This window comes from Equus caballus, chromosome 2 (assembly GCF_041296265.1).
Source record: "Equus caballus isolate H_3958 breed thoroughbred chromosome 2, TB-T2T, whole genome shotgun sequence".
Lineage (NCBI taxonomy): Eukaryota > Metazoa > Chordata > Mammalia > Perissodactyla > Equidae > Equus > Equus caballus.
In genome coordinates, this window is record NC_091685.1 from 15,009,203 (window position 1) to 15,027,002 (window position 17,800).

General features: G+C 40.6%; 1 protein-coding gene across 16 annotated transcripts in view; it reads right to left on the minus strand.

Moving 5' to 3' along the window:
* CFAP57 (cilia and flagella associated protein 57) overlaps positions 1 to 17,800 on the minus strand; it is an 83,371-nt gene that overhangs the window by 60,557 nt on the left and 5,014 nt on the right. For 10 of the 16 annotated variants that reach the window (XM_070260146.1, XM_070260151.1, XM_014737504.3 and 7 more), the window contains 3 exons: positions 17,321 to 17,607; positions 15,549 to 15,756; positions 12,025 to 12,177 (listed from right to left, as the gene is read on the minus strand). In XM_070260146.1, the coding sequence (XP_070116247.1) occupies positions 12,025 to 12,177; positions 15,549 to 15,756; positions 17,321 to 17,607 (648 nt within the window). The remainder of the gene's footprint in view (positions 1 to 12,024; positions 12,178 to 15,548; positions 15,757 to 17,320; positions 17,608 to 17,800) is intronic. The other 6 variants (XM_070260154.1, XM_014737505.3, XM_070260156.1 and 3 more) reach the window with 1 other exon arrangement.

A 17,800-nucleotide genomic window follows, 5' to 3' on the forward strand; every position in this document is an offset into this window, starting at 1 on the left:
ATTTTTACTACTATGTGCCTTGCAGTAGGTCTTTTTACATTGACAAATCTAGGAGATCTGAAAGCTTCCTCCACACACATTTCTCTCTCAATCCCTAGATTTGGGAAGTTCTCTTCTATTATTTCGTTGAGCACACTTTCTGCTCCATTTTCCTTTTCCACACCCTCAGGAATTTCGATGATTCTTAAGTTGCATTTTCTCATTGAGTCAGCTATTTCTCTGAGATTTTCTTCAGTTTTTTAAATTCTTAGTTCTCTTTCTTCCTCTGTCTGGAGCCATTCAGCCTGCCTATCTTCGATTATGCTAATTTTCTCCTCTATGGTGTCTACACGGGCATTCAGGGAATCCGTATTCTGTTTTATCTGATCCATTGTATTTTTCATCTCTAGTATTTCTAATTGATTCTTCTTTATAATTTCAATCTCTTTTGTGAAGTAACTCCAGAACTCGTTGACTTGTTTCTCTATATTTCCCTTTACCTCATTGAATATTCTGAGGATAGCTATTTTGAACTCCTCTTCACTTAGTTTACCCATTTCCAAGCCTTCAGGACCTACTTCTGTATTTTTATTGTTTTCCTTTTGGACTGGAGCTTTTATAAATTGCTGGATGGTAGAGGAGTGGTTTTTGCACATGATGCTATTATTCGGTTGCAATTACAGCCTGTCACCACTAGATGGGGGTCAAGAGGCTTGTTTTCTGAGCCCTGTGCCTTCAGCCAAGATGGCGGTGCCCAGTGTGGGTTGCGGGAGGAGGGGCACTTTCACTCACACGACTGGTATTGGATCAGCTCTCACTTTCTGGTCTCCCGGGGCCCTGGCTTGCTGGGGTTCCCCCACGTGAAAGCTTTCCCCTGTAAGAGGGTTTCGCTGCACGGGCAGTGGGAGTCCTGGACGATCCCCCAATGTGCAGCCCCTCCCCCACTCCTTCTCTCACCCACAGCAGTGATCCCAGTCTCTAGGGGAGGAAGCGAAGTTCTCTCCTACCCTGTTCCAGCTCCTCCGAGGCCAGCTGTAGCCTCTCTGCCTTCAGTCGTTTGGCTGCTGTGGGTCTCTGACGATTTCTGTTATTAGGATTGTTTTTTTGGATGGAAAGCAGTTGCTCTTTTTGGTTGTACTTTGGAGGGGAGAGAGTCCTGGGAGAGCTCACGCTGCCATGTTGCTGATGTCACTCAAAAGGACATTTCATTCATATGTGAAACATCCTCTTTGGGGATATATAACCACTCTGTACACCCCACTTCTTTGGTGCCCTTTCTTCCTTCGGGAAGAAAGGCCCCGGGCCATGGTCCTCACATTTTAGCTCAGAATAAACTCTCCCAAATTTTCATTTATAGATTGGTTATGGATTATTTTCATTGACAGGTTCCAGATGTTTGTCATCAGAGGCATTATACCAGGACACCTGAGTGAGAAGTGATGGTTGGGAAATTTAATGAGATGTACAGATTTTAGGTCTGTTCAAAAGCCAAGAAAAGGCTAAAATGAGTATTTCCTCAAATTCTGGCACTCCTCACTTATAAACTTACCTGCATCCACTCCCTCCTTTTCTATGATCTCAGAGAAAGACATGCTGTGCTGGGGGGCAGGGGAAGGCAGAAGTTATCCCCATTCTTCTCCATCTGTTATCCCTTCTTTCTCCACTATCTTCAATTTCCCTGTCTTTACTAGCCATTCCTATTAGCTTATAAATACACTCAACTCTCTCTTATCTTAAAAACAAAAGCAACGCTCTCTCTTCCCCTTCTTCTCTGCACTGCTGCCTGAGTAGTTGTGTAATCATGGAGAATCAGACAAGCAAGCTTACTGGTTTCACTTGGAATTCATGACCACAAACCTCCAATGGGCCTGGTAACCCCAACCATGTTTGTCAAGAAGTTCACTTTCTGAATCAGTTAACTATTCATATCGTTTACTCTCTCTTTTCAAACCTTTCAAACTCTTTTCCTCTTTCTTCCATTCCCAAATCTCATCTGATGATCTTGCCTCATATTTCCTTGATTTTATGTCTTTACTTTCTTTATTTTGTATCTCATGAGCAGAGTTGCAGGCTATCATAATCAATTCATGTGAGGCCAATTTTATTTTATGTTTATTTCATTCATTTTTTCTTCAATTTTCATTCCTGTTCCTCTCTTTTCATAGGCACCAATTAATGGATTTTATTTATGTCTTTGTATATACATATATGTTTTATATTCTTTTTTTAAAAAAAGATTTTATTTTTTCCTTTTTCTCCCCAAAGCTCCTCTGGTACATAGTTGTATATTCTTCATTGTGGGTCCTTCTAGTTGTGGCATGTGGGACACTGCCTCAGCGTGGTTTAATGAGCAGTGCCATGTCTGCACCCAGGATTTGAACCAATGAAACACTGGGCTGCCTGCAACGGAGTGCGCGAACTTAACCACTTGGCCATGGGGCCAGCCCTGTTTTATATTCCTATAAATGGCATTGTGTTTTAGGTCTCATTCTGTATTTTTACTTTTTCCCTTCAAGACTATATTTTTAAGGAACCATCTATGTTATAGTAAATATAATTTATTGCTTCTAACTGATGTTTTGTATTCTGTAGTATGCATCCAACTACTTTACTTCTCCATCACTCCTAGAGGTGGACATCTGAATTGTCTTCAACTTTCCATTACTACAAACACTAAAGTGAACATCTTTGTACATTCTCTAATGGACTTGCATGATGGAATGCTGGTACATATCCAGTGGCAGACTACTGGATAACAAGATATATGAATTCTCTATTTGACCAAGAACTATCAGATTGCTCTCTAGAAGGGCTGTACCAGTTTACACTTTCATCATCACCACATTAGGATTCCCATTATCCCTTATCCTCAGAAATCTCTGGTGATACCTAACTTTCTGATTTTTGCTATTATAATAAACTTCTTATAAAGAAGCATCTCAGAGTTGTTTAAATTTGCATTTTTCTACTCATAGGGCAACAGAAATTGCCTGTGAGAGTGACCAGATGTTGGAGCTAATAGACAAAGCCTTCAAAATAGCCATTATAAATATGTTCAAGGAACTAAAGAAAACCATGATTAACCATAATTAAAGAAGTAAAGAAACATATGTCACATCAAATAGAGAACATTAATAAATGGACAGAAACTTTTTAAAAAATAGAAATTCTGGAGGTAAAAAGAACAGAGAGAAAAAACAATGAAGAAAAAGTAACAGAAACTCAGATAAACGTAGGACACCATTAAAAGCACACCAACATATGCATTATGTGAATACTGGAGGAGAGGAGAAAGAGAAAGGAGTAGAAAAGATACTTGAATAAATAATGGCTGAAAACTTCCCAAATTTATTGAAAAACATTAATGTACACATCCAGGAAGCTGAATGAACTGCAAGGATGATAAACACAAAGAGATGCACAGACACATCATAGTAAAAATACTGAAAACCAAAAACAAGGAGAATTCTTGAAAGTGGCAAGAGCAAAACAACTGATCATTCACAAGGGAACCCCAATAAGATTAAAGCAGATTTCTCAGCAAAAACAATGGAAGCCAAAAGAGAGTGGGATAACATGCTCAAAGCATTCAAAGAAAAACTGTCCAGCAAGAATCCTCTATCCAGCAAACCTATCTTTAAAAATCAAAGATGAAATAAAAACATTCCCAAGAAAAACTGAAAGAAGTTGTTGCCAGTGACCTACCTTACAGGAAATACTACAGGAGATTCTTCAAGTTAAAAGCAAGTGACCCCAAACAGTAATTCGAATCAACACACACACACAAAAGCACTGGTAAAGGTAATTATGTAATTATAAAACATAGTATAAATACATATTTCATCTCCTTTCTTCTTTTAACTGATTTAAAAAGCAATCGTATATTTAAAATTTTAAAAGCAATTGTACAAAAATTGTATAAAATACACATAATATACAATGTGTATATTATGTACTGTTGAACCTATAAAAATGTAATATATTTGCCAATAATAGCACAAAGATGGTGGGTGGGAGCAAATCTGGTGGGCTATAGAAATGACTCAAGATAGTAATTCAAATGCAGGAATAAACAAAAAGAATCAGAAATAATAAATAAGGTTAATATAAAAAGCTCCCTTTTCTTCCCTTAGCTTTTTAAAAAGATATAAAATTACATAAGGTAATAATTATAACAATATATTGTTGGGTTTATAACATTTATAGATGTAATATGTATAACAATAATACCACATACAGGGGGACAAGGCAATAGAGAGATGCAGGGTTAACATTTCTGTATCTCACCGGCATTAAGTTAGTATAAATCTGAATCTGATTCTGTTAAGTTAAAACATACATGGTAAACCCTAGAGCAATCACTAATAATGAAAAGATAAATTAATGAAAACACTACATTAAAATTCTCTTAATGCAAAAGCAAGCAGTAAATGAGGAACAAAGGAACAAAGAAACCCATGTGCCATATAGAAAACAAAAGGTAAAATGGCAGAGGTAAATCTAACTATTCAGTAATAACACTAAATGTGACTGTATTAAACAATCTAATTAAAAGTCAGAGATTTGTTGAGGACGTTGTTGACTTCATCTGGCTCCCAGTGGGAATGTGGCCCAGTGTGACTGCAGTATTCTGCCAAGATCTATTTAACCACAGTAGTTGATAAATGACCTCAGGAAAAATGCTATGATTACTTCTCCAGTGCTCCTGATGACACAGAGGATGTTATTGTGTTGAAAAACATTACTATAGAGAGTGACGCAAGCATCATGGCAGCATGAGATGCTCCCTTTGTCACTGCTCTTCAATCCACAACTAGTAAAACATCCATAACTCAACAAAGGTTCCTCTACCCAACACACCAGGACAGAGGAGAGATCCACACATCTGTACATCTGAAGGTGGGTGGATTGGAACACGCAGAGGAGGCGGAATTGGGGAAACAGTGAAAGTGGTGCCTGCAGTCCTGGCTCTCTAGCCATGGTGGCTGAGCTCGCAGTCCTGGGGAGCAGCAGTGGAGGCAGTAGCACACCTCCAACCTCCTGGCCACAGCAGCACCCATGGCCACAGGGAATGGAGTAGCAGTGGTGGCAGGGCCCACAACACTGGCCCTGCTAGCCACAGCAGTGCCTGCGACTCCAGCCCTCTGCCCCTGGTGGTGGCATCCACAAACTGAACAACCCCAGACATGATGGAGGCACCTGTGACCCCAGTTTCCCCTATCCTCCCCGGCCCCCACTGTGACAGTGGTACTTGTCACTCAGATGACCCCAGATGCAGTGGAGGAGCATCTAGTGCCCTATCAGCGATGCCAGTGACCAAAGCAATACTGGCAGCACCAAGGCACCAGCGACGCTGGAAGCACAAGCAATAACAAGGGCACCAGCAATACCTCTGGCAGAGGTGGTGGAGGGTGGAAAGTGCCAATTCTCAAATCTAGCCAGAGGCAGCTCACGTAAGAGAAATCAAAAACTTGTGCTATAGCACCACCTACTGAAAAGCAAAAGAAAACCCTCTAATTTACTAACCTGTGGAACTCAGAATCAAAGTAAACAAAGCTTTACCTAAATAAGAAGGTGCTCTCTATTTCAAATGGACCAGCAGAGGAATAACTCCGCAATCACCATAAAAAACCATGGTAACATAGTATCACAGAAAGAAAATGACAATTCTACAGAAACCAAACTTAAAGTCAAGGAAGATTGTGATCTAACTGACAAAGAATTCAAAATAGCTGTCATGAAGAAACTCAATGAGATAGAAGAAAACTCAGAAAGACAGTTCAGTGAGCTCAGAAACAAAATTAATAAACAGAAGGAACACTTTACCAAAGAGATTGAAACTCTAAAAAAGACTCAGATTCCGGAGCTGAAGAACTCAACAAATGAGATGAAGAATGCATCAGAAAGCATTGGAAATTGAGGAGACCATGAGAGTATTAGTAAGCTCAAAAGTTGAAACCTAGAAGTTATGCTGATAGAAGAGGAGAGAGAATTAAGATTTTTTTTTTAAATGAAGAAGCTCTATGAGAACTATCTGACTCCATTAGAAAAGGAAACATAAGGATAATGGGTATCCAAGAAGAAGAGAGAGAGAAGGGAGCAAAGAGCTTATTTAAAGAAATAATAGCTGAGAACTTCCAAAACCTGGCGAAGGAACTAGATATATAAGTACATGAAGCTAACAGAAACCTAATTATCTTAACACAAAAAGACTTTCTCCAAGACACATTATTTTAAAACTGTCAAATGTCAATGATGAAGAAAGAATTTTAAAGGCAGCCAGGGTAAAAAACAGAGTAGCCTACCACGGAACTCCCATTAGGCTATCAGTGGATTCCTCAGCAGAAATTCTACTGGTCAAGAGAGTGGAATGACATACTCAAAATATTGAAAGATAAAAACTGTCAGCCAAGAATACTCTGTCCAGTAAAGTTATCTTTCAGATATGAAGGAGAAATAAAGGTTTTCCCAGACAAACAAAAGCTGAGGGAGTTCATCACCATTAGACCTGCCTTATCAGAAATGTTGAACGCAGCTCTCCTAAGTGAAACAAAAAAGTGAAAGTACATGAACTTTAAGGAAGGTAATAAATAGACAGAATCAGAAAATTGCGACTCTATATCAGAATAGGTTGTTAAACAATTATGGCAAAAAGCTTAAAGGGAAAAAAAGCATTAAAAGTAACTATAGCTACTTCAATTTGGTAACAACTCACAACATAAGAAAATAATTTGTGACAATAAAAACATAAAAGGGGAAAAGGAAAAGGATGAAACCTGTTTAGGCAAATGAAGACAAGATAGTATCAGTAGAAAAAGGACTATTTTCTCTATGAGATGTTTTATACAAACCTCATGGCAACCACAAAATAAAGATCTAGAGCAGAGACACAAAACATAAAAAAAAGAGGAAACTGAGAAAAACATCAAAGAAAACAACTAAATTGAAATGGTAGACAGAAACACAAGGAAAAAGCAACAATGAAAATATAGAACAACCAGAAAACAAAAGATAAAATGGCAGTATTAAGTCCTCATATTTCGATAATCACCCTAAAGTAAATGGATTGAATTCACCAATCAAAAGACATGGAGTGCCTGGATAGATTAAAAAACAAGATCTAACAATATGCTGCCTCCAAGAGACTCCTCTCAGCTCTAAAGACAAACATAGGCTCAGAATGAAGGGATGGACGATGATACTCCAAGCAAATGGCAGCCAATAGAAAGCAAGTGTAGCTATACTCATATCAGACAAAAGAGACTTCAAGCCAAAAAAGATAACAAGAGACAAAGATGGACAGATAATGATAAAGGGGATAATCCGTCAAGAAGACATAACACTTATTAATATATATGCATGTAACAGAGGAGTACCAAAGTATATATAGCAATTATTCACAGACCTAAAGGGAGAAATTGACAGCAAAGCAATAACAGTAGGGGACTTTAACACCTCATCTACATCGATGGATAGATCATCCAGACAGAAAGTCAACAAGGAAATACTGGCCTTAAATGGAACATTAGATGAGACACATTTAAGAGACATACAGAACATTCCATCCAAAAGCAGAATACACATTCTTCTCAAATGCACATGGAACATTCTCAAGGGTAGACCATAAGTTGTGACACAAAACAGGGCTCAGTAAATTTAAGAGGACTGAAAATCATATTAAGTATCTTTTCTGACCACAACGGTATGAAACCAGAAATCAACCACAAGAAGAAAGCTGGAAAAATCACAAATATGTGGAGACTACATAACATACTACTGAACAACTATTGGGTCAATGAAGAAATCAAAGGAGAAAGAAAAAAAATACCTGAAGACAAATGAAAATGAATATGACATACCAAAATCTACAGGATGCAGCAAAAGAACAGTACTAACAGGGAAGTTTATAGTAATAAAGGTCTACCTCAAGAAACAAAAAAAGTCTTAAGTAAACAATCTAGCTTTACACCTAAAGGAACTAGAAAAAGAAGAACAAAGGAAGCCCAAAGTCAGTAGAAGAAGGGAAATAATAAAAACCAGAGTGAAAATAAATGAAATAGAGACTAAACAGACAATAGAAAAGACCAATGAAACTAAGAGCTGGTTCTCTGAAAAGATAAACAAAGTTGACAAACTTCTAGCTAGATTTGCTAAGAAAAAAAAAAGAGAAAGCTCAAATAAAATCAGAAACAAAAAGAAGTTAAAATGGACACCACAGAAATATAAGAGATTATGAGAGACTACTATGAACAGCCGTATGCCAAGAAACTGGACAACCTAGAAGAAATGGATAAATTCTTAGAATCATACAACCTTCCAAGACTGAATCATGAAGAAACAGAAAATCTGAATAGACCAAGCACTAGTAAGGAGATTGAAACAGCAATCAAAAACCTCCCCAAAAACAAAATTCCAGGACCAGATCGCTTCACTGGTGAACTCTACCAAATATTCAAAGAAAACTTAGTACCTATCCTTGTCACACTCTTCCAAAAACGAGAAGAGGAGAGAACTTTCCCCAACTCATTTTATGAGGCCAACATTACCAAAACCAGATAAGGACAACACAAAGAAGGAAAATTACAGGCCAGTAACTCTGAGGAACATAGATGCAAAAATCCTCAAAATAGGGGCCGGCTCGGTGGCGCAGTGGTTAAGTTCGCACGTTCCGCTTCTCGGCGGCCCGGGGTTCGCTGGTTCGGATCCCGGGTGCGGACATGGCACTGCTTGGCAGCCATGCTGTGGTAGGCGTCCCACGTATAGACTAGAGGAAGATGGGCACGGATGTTGGCTCAGAGCCAGGCTTCCTCGGCAAAAAGAGGAGGACTGGCAGTAGTTGGCTCAGGGCTAATCTTCCTCCAAAAAAAAAAAAAAATCCTCAAAATAATATTAGCAAACCAAATACAATACATTAAAAGGATCATACACCATTATCAAGTGGAGTTTATTCCAGGGATGCAAGGATGGTTCAACACCCACAAATCTATCAACATGATATGACACATTAACAAAATGAAGGATAAAAATCATATGATCACCTCAATAGAAGCAGGAAAAAACACTTGACAAGATTCAACATACATGTATGATAAAAACTCTCCAAAAAATGGGTATAGAAGAAATGTACTTCAACATAATAAATGCCATATATGACAAACCCATAGCTAACATCATACTCAATGGTGTAAAACTGAAAGCTATCCCTCTAAGATCAGGAACATGACAAGGATGCCCACTCTTGCCACTCTTATTCAACATAGTATTGGAAGTCCTAGCCAGAGCAATTAGGCAAGAAAAAGAAATAAAAGGCCTTCAAATTGGAAAAGAAGAAGTATTTGTAGATTTTACAACCTTGTATATAGAAAATCCTTAGGAATCCCCTAAAAAATGAGTTCAGCAAGATTGCAAGATACAAGATCAATATACAAAAATCAATTGTATTTCTATACACTTGAAATGAACAATTAAAAATGTAATTAAGAAAATTCCACTTGCAATAGCATTAGGAATACATTTAACAAGAAAAGTGCCAAAGTAATTCTCTCAAAACTACAAAACATTGTTGAAAGAAGTTAGAGGAGATCTAAATAAATGGAAAAACATCTACGTTTATGAATCAGAAGGCTTAATATTGTTAAGATGGCAATACTCCCCAACTTGAGCTACAGATTTAAAGCAATCCCTATAGAGATCCTAGATAGCTGCTTTGTAGAAATTGGCAAGCTGATTCTAAAATTCATATGGAATTGCAAGGTGCCTAGAATAGCCAAAACAATCGTGAAAAAGAAGAACAAAGTTGGAGGACTCACAGTTTCTGATTTCAAATCTTACTACAAAGCAACAGTAATCAAGACAGTGTGGTACTAGCACAAGAATAGTCAGATCAATGGAATATAATTGTAAGTCCAGAAATAAACCCATGTGTCAAGTGATTTTCAACCAGGGTGCTAAGACCATTCAATGGGGGAAAGAAAACTATTTTCAACAAACGGTGTTGGGACAACTGGATATCCACATGCAAAAAAATGAAGTTGGACTCCTACTCTACCCCATGCCATATACTCAAATTAACTCAAAATGGATCAAAGACCTAAATGTTAGAGAGCACACTATGACACTCTTAGAAGAAATACACTGGTAAATCTTCAAGACCTCAGATTTGGCAATGGATTCTTAAATATAATACCAAAAGCATAAACAACAAAAGAAAAATAAATTAAACTTCATCAAAATTGAGAACTTTTTTGCATCAAAGGACACTATCAAGAAAGTGGAAAGACAACTCACAGAATGGGAGAAAATAATTGCAAATCACGTATCTGATAAGGAACTGGTATCTAAAATACATAAAAAACTTACAACTCAATAATAAAAAGACAACACAATTTTTTAAACGAGCACAAGATCTGAAAAGGCATTTCTCCAAAGAAGGTATACAAGTGGTCAAATGCACATGAAAAGGTCCTCCACATCATTAGTCATCAGGGAAATGCAAATCAAAACCACAAATGAGATACCACTTCACATCCATTAGGATGGTTATAATCAAAAAGTCAGATAATAAGTGTTGACAAGGATACAGAGAAATCAGAACTTTCCTACACAGTTGATGGGAATATAAAATAGTGCAGCCACTTTGGAAAACAATCTGACAGTTCCTTAAATGGTTATTAAATATGGACTTATGATGTGACCCAGCAATTCTACTTGTAGGTATATACCCAAGAGGAATGAAAATATATGTCCATGCAGAAACTTGTACACGAATGTTCACAGCAGCAGTATTTATAAGATCTAAAAGATGGAAACAATCCAAGAGTTCATCAACTGATGATTAGACAAACAAAATGTGGTATATCCATACAATGGAATATTATTCAGCCATAAAAGGAACGAAGTACTGATACATGCTACATTGTGGATGAACCTTGAAAACATTACACTAAGTGAAAGAAGCCAGTCACAAAGGTCCAAATATTGGTATTAAATGTCCAAAATAGGCATATATATAGAGACATAAAGCAGATTAGTGGTTACCTAGGGCTGGGAAGGGGGCAGATAGGGGGATAATAGCTAGAGTATAAGTTTTTGGTTTTTTGTTTTTTTTTTGGTGAGTGAGACTGGCCCTGAGCTAATATCTGTGCCAGTCTCTCTCTATTCTGTATGTGGCACGCTGCCACAGCATGGCTTGATGAGCAGTGTGTAGGTCCGTGCCTGGGATCTGAACTGGTGATCTCTGGGCTGCCAAGGTGGAGCATGCGAACTTAGCCACTATGCCAACAGGCCAGCCCCCTTAGAAGTTTTGTGGAAATGATGAAAATGTTCTAAAATTGACTGTGGTAATGGTTGCATGACTCTGTGAATACACTGAAAATCACTGAATTGTACACTTTAAATAGGTGAACTGTATGGTATGTGAATTATAACTTAGTACAACTGTTACTTAAAAAAACCACCATTACTGAGAAAGACACATTAAAATCTCTCACTATAATTATAGGTGGTCTAGATTCCCTGCTCTGTCAAATTTTGCTTTATGCATTTTGAGTCCATGCTATCAGGTGCATACAAATTTAAAATTGTAATATCTTCTTGACAAAGTGAACAAAGTGATTCTCTTTAATAGTGCTGTTTTAGTTGCAATGCCTGCAGTGTATTTATACCAGCTTTCTTTGTTATTTAAAAACAACAAAAACAAAAAGCAACAATAAACCTTTTATATACATTTCGGGGCACAGGGCAGGTATAGCAGTACATTAAATTCTTGAAGTGCAATTGCTGGGTAAAAGGATATGAATGATTTAAATTTGACAGACAATTTAAATTTGATAGAATGATTTAAATTTGGAGATCCAATGAGGCTGCAGCAACCACAACCCCATCGATGGTCCCAGAGTACTTCTAGACGGACATCCTAAAATTAGAGTGTCTTCTCCCCTGCTATGAAGCGGGTGAAGGAGCCCATGCTCAGCCACTTCGGATTAAAATTTGCACACATGGTGACCAGTCCCCGGGCTGGAAGGAAGCGCCGCTGGGAAGACTCACCTTGCTGATCTCCGTCAGGGACATGGTGATGCTGTAGAGCTGGTTCTTGCTGGTGCTGGCAATCAGGGTTTCCTCCGACGGGCTGAAGCACATGCAGATGACATCCTGTTTGTCAGACTGACTGGGGTCGCTGCTCTGTGGGTCCACAGGAATCTGCCCAGGACATGAGACAGCTATCAGTAACGTCCCAGCGTTGCCAGTGTGTCCTTGGACTGTCAGAGTTCTCGCAGATCCTTTTAGTTTACAGACTCCCAGACCAGCATGCTTCCCAGGATCCCCCTCAGATGTGGAGAAGGGAGGGCTTGAGTCGCCTCTGTTTCTGTGGGTTTTGTATTCACCTCTAAGTGATTAGTGGCTGAATAATAAGACAGCAGCACATGTAAAAACGATCTCTCTCTACATCTCAATTTGAGGGCCCCTTTCAAAACAAGCGTTGGTCTAAACCCCTCTCTGGCCCACCTGTCGGAAGCCCAGTGTGGGTGTCCCCTGCACCAAGTACAGCAGTGTGCACTTGAAGGCAGCAGAGGGGCAGGTGACAGCCCTTCTTGCATGTGGGGAGGGTGGCTGGGCAGAGAAAAGAGAAGGGGTCACACGCCTCCTGCCAGTAGTCTCTGAGAGGGCCTGTCGTTCCCAAGTAGACCTTACAAATCAGATTTCCTTTTCCTTATCTCTCATCTATTAACAACCAAACTTCTTGAAAGGCTGGCCTGCACGTACCACCTCCACTTCCTTACCACGCAGTTACCACTCAGTTCTTCACTCCTTTTAATTTGGCTCCTACTGCATCACTTACTGAAACTGTCCTCATGAACAGCAGAAATTTCCTTGTCACCAAAGCAAGAGGCCCCTGCTCAGTCCTCATCTTCTTGGCTTTTCAAGAGCCCATAGCAGTGATGGTGGCACCTGCCTCCCTGAGGTCCAGGACACTGGACTCTTGTGTTTCCCTCCCTCTGCCCGGAGTCCTGTCTTCCTACATACCCCATAACCCTTCCTTACGTAGTCAACTTCCCCTGCTCCACCAGGGAAGTGAGGGCTCTGGGAAGCCTTCCCTGACGTGCCCTGGGCTGGGGGTGGCAGATATTCCCTCAGTGTGCCCACAGCACCTGGGACCTCCCTCTGTTGTCACATTCATCACACTGCGTAAAGTAGAATGGGAGCCTACAGATCAAGGCCCTTCTCTGTGTTGTCCCACTGCTGTGCCCTAGTGCTTGGAACGGTGCCTGGCATGTAGCAGGTGGTCAACGAATGAATGGGTGTTGCCTTGTGGCCTTCCTACAGAGACGGAGAGGACCTCGAGGGGAGCAGTCACCTCTGACTCGTCAATCTCAAGCTCTGAGCACAGAGCCTGGGCATGGTAGGTTCTCAAAGGACATTTGTTGAATGAATGAGCGAACAACTAGGCCTTCTCAGTGTCCTCTGCTGGGTTCTCATCCTGTCTCAGTCTCTAAATTCGGAAATGCTTTGTCCTCAGTCCTCTTTTTTTCTCCCTCTCTATTTTAGCTCTCAGGGATTTTACCTAATATGAGGGTTTCAATGAAAACAGTAGTAGTGAAAGTCATTACAGTGATAAATACTTAAAATAGTAAAAATAAAGCATCAACTCCGTGCCAGACATAAGCTAAGCAGTGCATGTGAGTGCGGGCATGCAGACTGATCTCACTCCCAAAGTCTAAACCACATTTCCGACTGCTTCACCTTATTCTGGTCTCTGGTCCCATGTCAGCTTCCTCAGGGAGGCCTCCCTGGGCCATCCTCTCTAGAACAGAACTCCCTCTTGCTCCCTGTCCTTTTCGTGGCTTTATTTTCTCCACAGCATTGATCCCATCCAACAACCTGTTCCTATTTGCTTGTCGGCTGACTGACTGAGCCATAGGGACAGCTCTTAGTGTGTTTGCCTCCCTGCTGTATCCCCTGTGCTGGCCCCCAGCATGGAGCCTATAGTAAACACTCAATAAATGTTTGTTAAATGAATAAACAAACAAAAGAATGAACTGCTTTATAGGCAAAGTAAATGCCTAATGCCTCCCCTCAGTCCCTGCCCACTTTGCTCTTATCCCCAATTTTCCCGTCTCTGGCACTTTTTCCCAGGCATCCAGGCCTAAAGCCCACACATGACCTCTGAGAGCTTCTTAGCTCCAGCCTCCCACGTCTACTCAGGGAAAGTCCTATAGATTCACCCTTCACAGAGGCTCTTTCCTTTCCCACTTCCTCTGTGACTGTGCTGTGGTCCTAGATCTCACGGCCTCTTGGCTTCAGTAGCTTTTTTGTTACTTACCTGATGCCTAATCACGGCAATAATAACTACTACGACTTCTGGAGAACCAAGCCCTGCAGTGATTTACACAGATGTTGGTTCATCCTTTTTTTTAATTTTTATTTTTATTAAAAAAATTTTTTTTTTAAAGATTGGCACCTGGGCTAACAACTGTTGCCAATCTTTTTTTTTCCTGCTTTTATCTCCCCAACCCCGCCCTGTACACAGCTGTATATCTTAGTTGCACGTCCTTCTAGTTGTGGGATATGGGACGCCACCTCAACGTGGCCTGACGAGCAGTGCCACGTCCGCGCCCAGGATCCGAACCCTGGGCCGCCGCAGCAGAGCGTGCAAACTTAACCCCTCGGCCATGGAGCCGGCCCCGGTTCATCCTTTTGATAACCACAGGGCATGGGCTATTTTCTCAAAGACAGGTTTTGCTAGATTCAGCAACTCATCTTAAGTCACTCAGCCAATAAATGTCAGAGTCAAGTTTAACTCATCCAATGTATTTTTAACCACTTCACGTCCAATGCCTCCAAATCATGCCCACTCTATTTCATAGGTAGATTACTTTTCTTAAGCACAATGCTTCTCCACTGAAAAACAGGTTGCCTGCTGAATTACAAACACACCTCAGGATGGCATCTGAGATCTTTCACCAGCCTTAGCTCGAATCTTCTCCCTTTAAGTGACTTTAGTCCCTATCAACTGGGGAACATCTCCCAAACACACCACCTGCTCCCTGTCAGGGTGACTTTGCTTAATTTGTTCCTTCCATCTGGAATTCCTAATCCATCTCTTCCGGTCAAATGTTATGCATCCTCTAAGACCCTTCCTCAAAGATTATCATCAAACACCCAGAAGCCTTCCTGGTTCTTCTCCAACCAGATATGATCTCTCTCCATCACAGTTTGTATCATTTATTCCACAAACATTTACTGAAGGCTTCCTATGTCCCAGGTAGTATGCTTGACATTAAACATCAATATATATTATAATAGTACAATTCTTATGGGAATGCTAAGCTTCAAAAAGAAAACAGAATTTGCCAAAGTTCTCTTCAGGATTCAAATGCAGATCTTACTAATTCTAAACCCCAACTCTGTCCACCCCATACTAAAACTTCCCTCAGGACAAATGGCTCAAGTCCCCATTTCTGCTCAGCGCTACAGCTGCTCTCCTGCCCATCAAACTCCTCGTCAGTGCTCAGCTGCTGGAGAACAAACGCAAGTAGGACCCCAGTTTTGCTTCTTCCTCCCCTCCTTACCCGGATTTCTCTGCTCTCGCGGTAAAAATCCTTCTCTTCCATCTTCTCAAACAGAAGAACTCTCCCTGGCCCAGCAGAGCAGGCAAATCCCTTTGAATAGGCTGCAATGGCAAACACCTGGGGCATGGTCAGCTGGCTGTGGCTGCTGGTCATCATGACTTGTTCAAAGGAAGGAACTGGGGAAGTGACTGCTGGAAATTCAATCAAGCTGGAAAAAGGAAATAGTATATGAAGTTAACAGAGGCAATCCCAAGGAGATGAATTCTGTTAGGGATGAGAAAGAAGGGCTGGAAAATTAGGAAGTGGAAAAGCTGAGATTTGAATCCAGCTTCCCATTTCTTTCCTTCCTTCCTTCCTTCCTCGCTCCCTCACTCCCTCTTTCCTCTCTCTCTTTCTTTCATTCATTCATTCATCTAACTATTATTTATTGACATTATACTGTGTTAACAACTCTGTAAAACAATGGTAAATGACATTGACACAGTTCCTGCTCTCAGAAGCTTATAGTCTAGGGGGCATGTGACAAGGACTGTTAGGGGGCAGCTGAGTAGGACAGGAGCAGCCAGCCAGCAGGTAACAAGGATTTTGTGAGGACAGTTACAGAGGAGGGGTACCTATCCGAGATGAGCAGAGGCTGAGAACTCCCAGCTGAGATCTGAAGGACGAACAGGAGTATGTCAGGTACGTGTATATGTCCAGGGGAACAGAGCAGGGTTCGGAGGCAGAGGGAACTACACATGACCATGCCCCAAAGCAGAAAAGTGCACATGGCATGTGTGGTAGGTAGAGGCAAGAGCTGATGCTCCCCATGTAAAGAAGGCTTAGAGCAGACGCGATGTGTGGGACACGTCCAGGAGTTTGGGCTGTATTCTTGGAGCCCTGGACCCACTGAAGGATTGTGAACACAGCAAACTGGAGGGCACAGGGATTTATTAGGAAGCTCCTAACAAAATCATGACAATAAAGGAGATATCATTGGCGTGGGGGATGGTGACAAATGGGTGTACTGAAAGTTACTGAGGAAGAATCTACAGTATGCCATGCGGTTGAGGGTTTGAGGATAGGTAGGTTTGACCCTACCACTTAATAGTACTGTGATCTTGGGTGAGTCACCTAACCTCTCTGAGCCTCATTTTCCTTGTCTGTAAAATAGGCATGATAATAATAGGTACTATATAGATTAAGACTCAAATGAGGATATACGTAAAGCGCATACGGCAGTGTCTAGTACATACATTCCAATACATGTGAGATATGAATATTATTGGTTGTAGAAGAGGTAAAATTGACCTGAGCCCCAACTTTGGCCCATATGCGTCTATCCGATCTACAGATTAAATTTCCTGGCACTTCCTTGTTAGTCTGCTGCCTCCTACCGAACTGTAAAGTCCTTGAGGACCTGTGTCGCCAGCACCTAGCACAATGCCTTGTACACTGCAAGGGCTCGGTGGACATTTATTGAATTGATTCAGTAAATCAGGCAGCCACTAGAAAATACATTTTAAAAATCTGTAGTTTTGATGACTAGTTATACTAAAATGCTTATAAAATGAGGTTAGGTATAAAAAAGAATTATCTCTAGGCTATGGTCGTAACTGTCAAATTTGTGCTTGAATATAGATGAAAACTAGAAAGGCAGAGAGAAGATGAAAAGAGTTGATTTTTAAAGTAGAGGGGTTGTGAGTGATTTGTAAAGAATACTGTTTTTGGTGTAATGCTTAGCACGATGAGAATACTTTCACAAGAGCACCAGCCCGGAGAGGCCCCATCACCTCTCTGATTCCTGGATCACGTTCAGGTTCTTCGTCTCGCTGGTGGACTCCTTGACCATTATGCTTGTCTCCCAGCGTTGATCTCCAGATTCAAAGAGGAAGAGCTTGCCTGTATCAGTACCAACAATAATCCTGTCATCAGACACCCAGGTATGGGCTAGATAGTTCTGGGGTTCTCCTCTCTGAAAATTGGTTTGCTTCAGGGTTCCCTCAGCAAAACGGAGCAGCTTAAACATCCCATTTCCAGTGACACAAACCTGAGTGTTATCCTGGGGATTGAAGCTCACCTGTAAAATGTGAAAGAAGAAAAGAAAAAGATTTATAAAACTAATCCTGATGGAATTATTTCTCATTTTACTAATTAATATTTATTTTAGGTAGCTCAGAGTATCCTTTAAACATGACCAAATCATACGATTTTGACACCCTATTTGACAAGAGCACAGATCCATATCCATTATATTTGTAGGGTTCATTAGT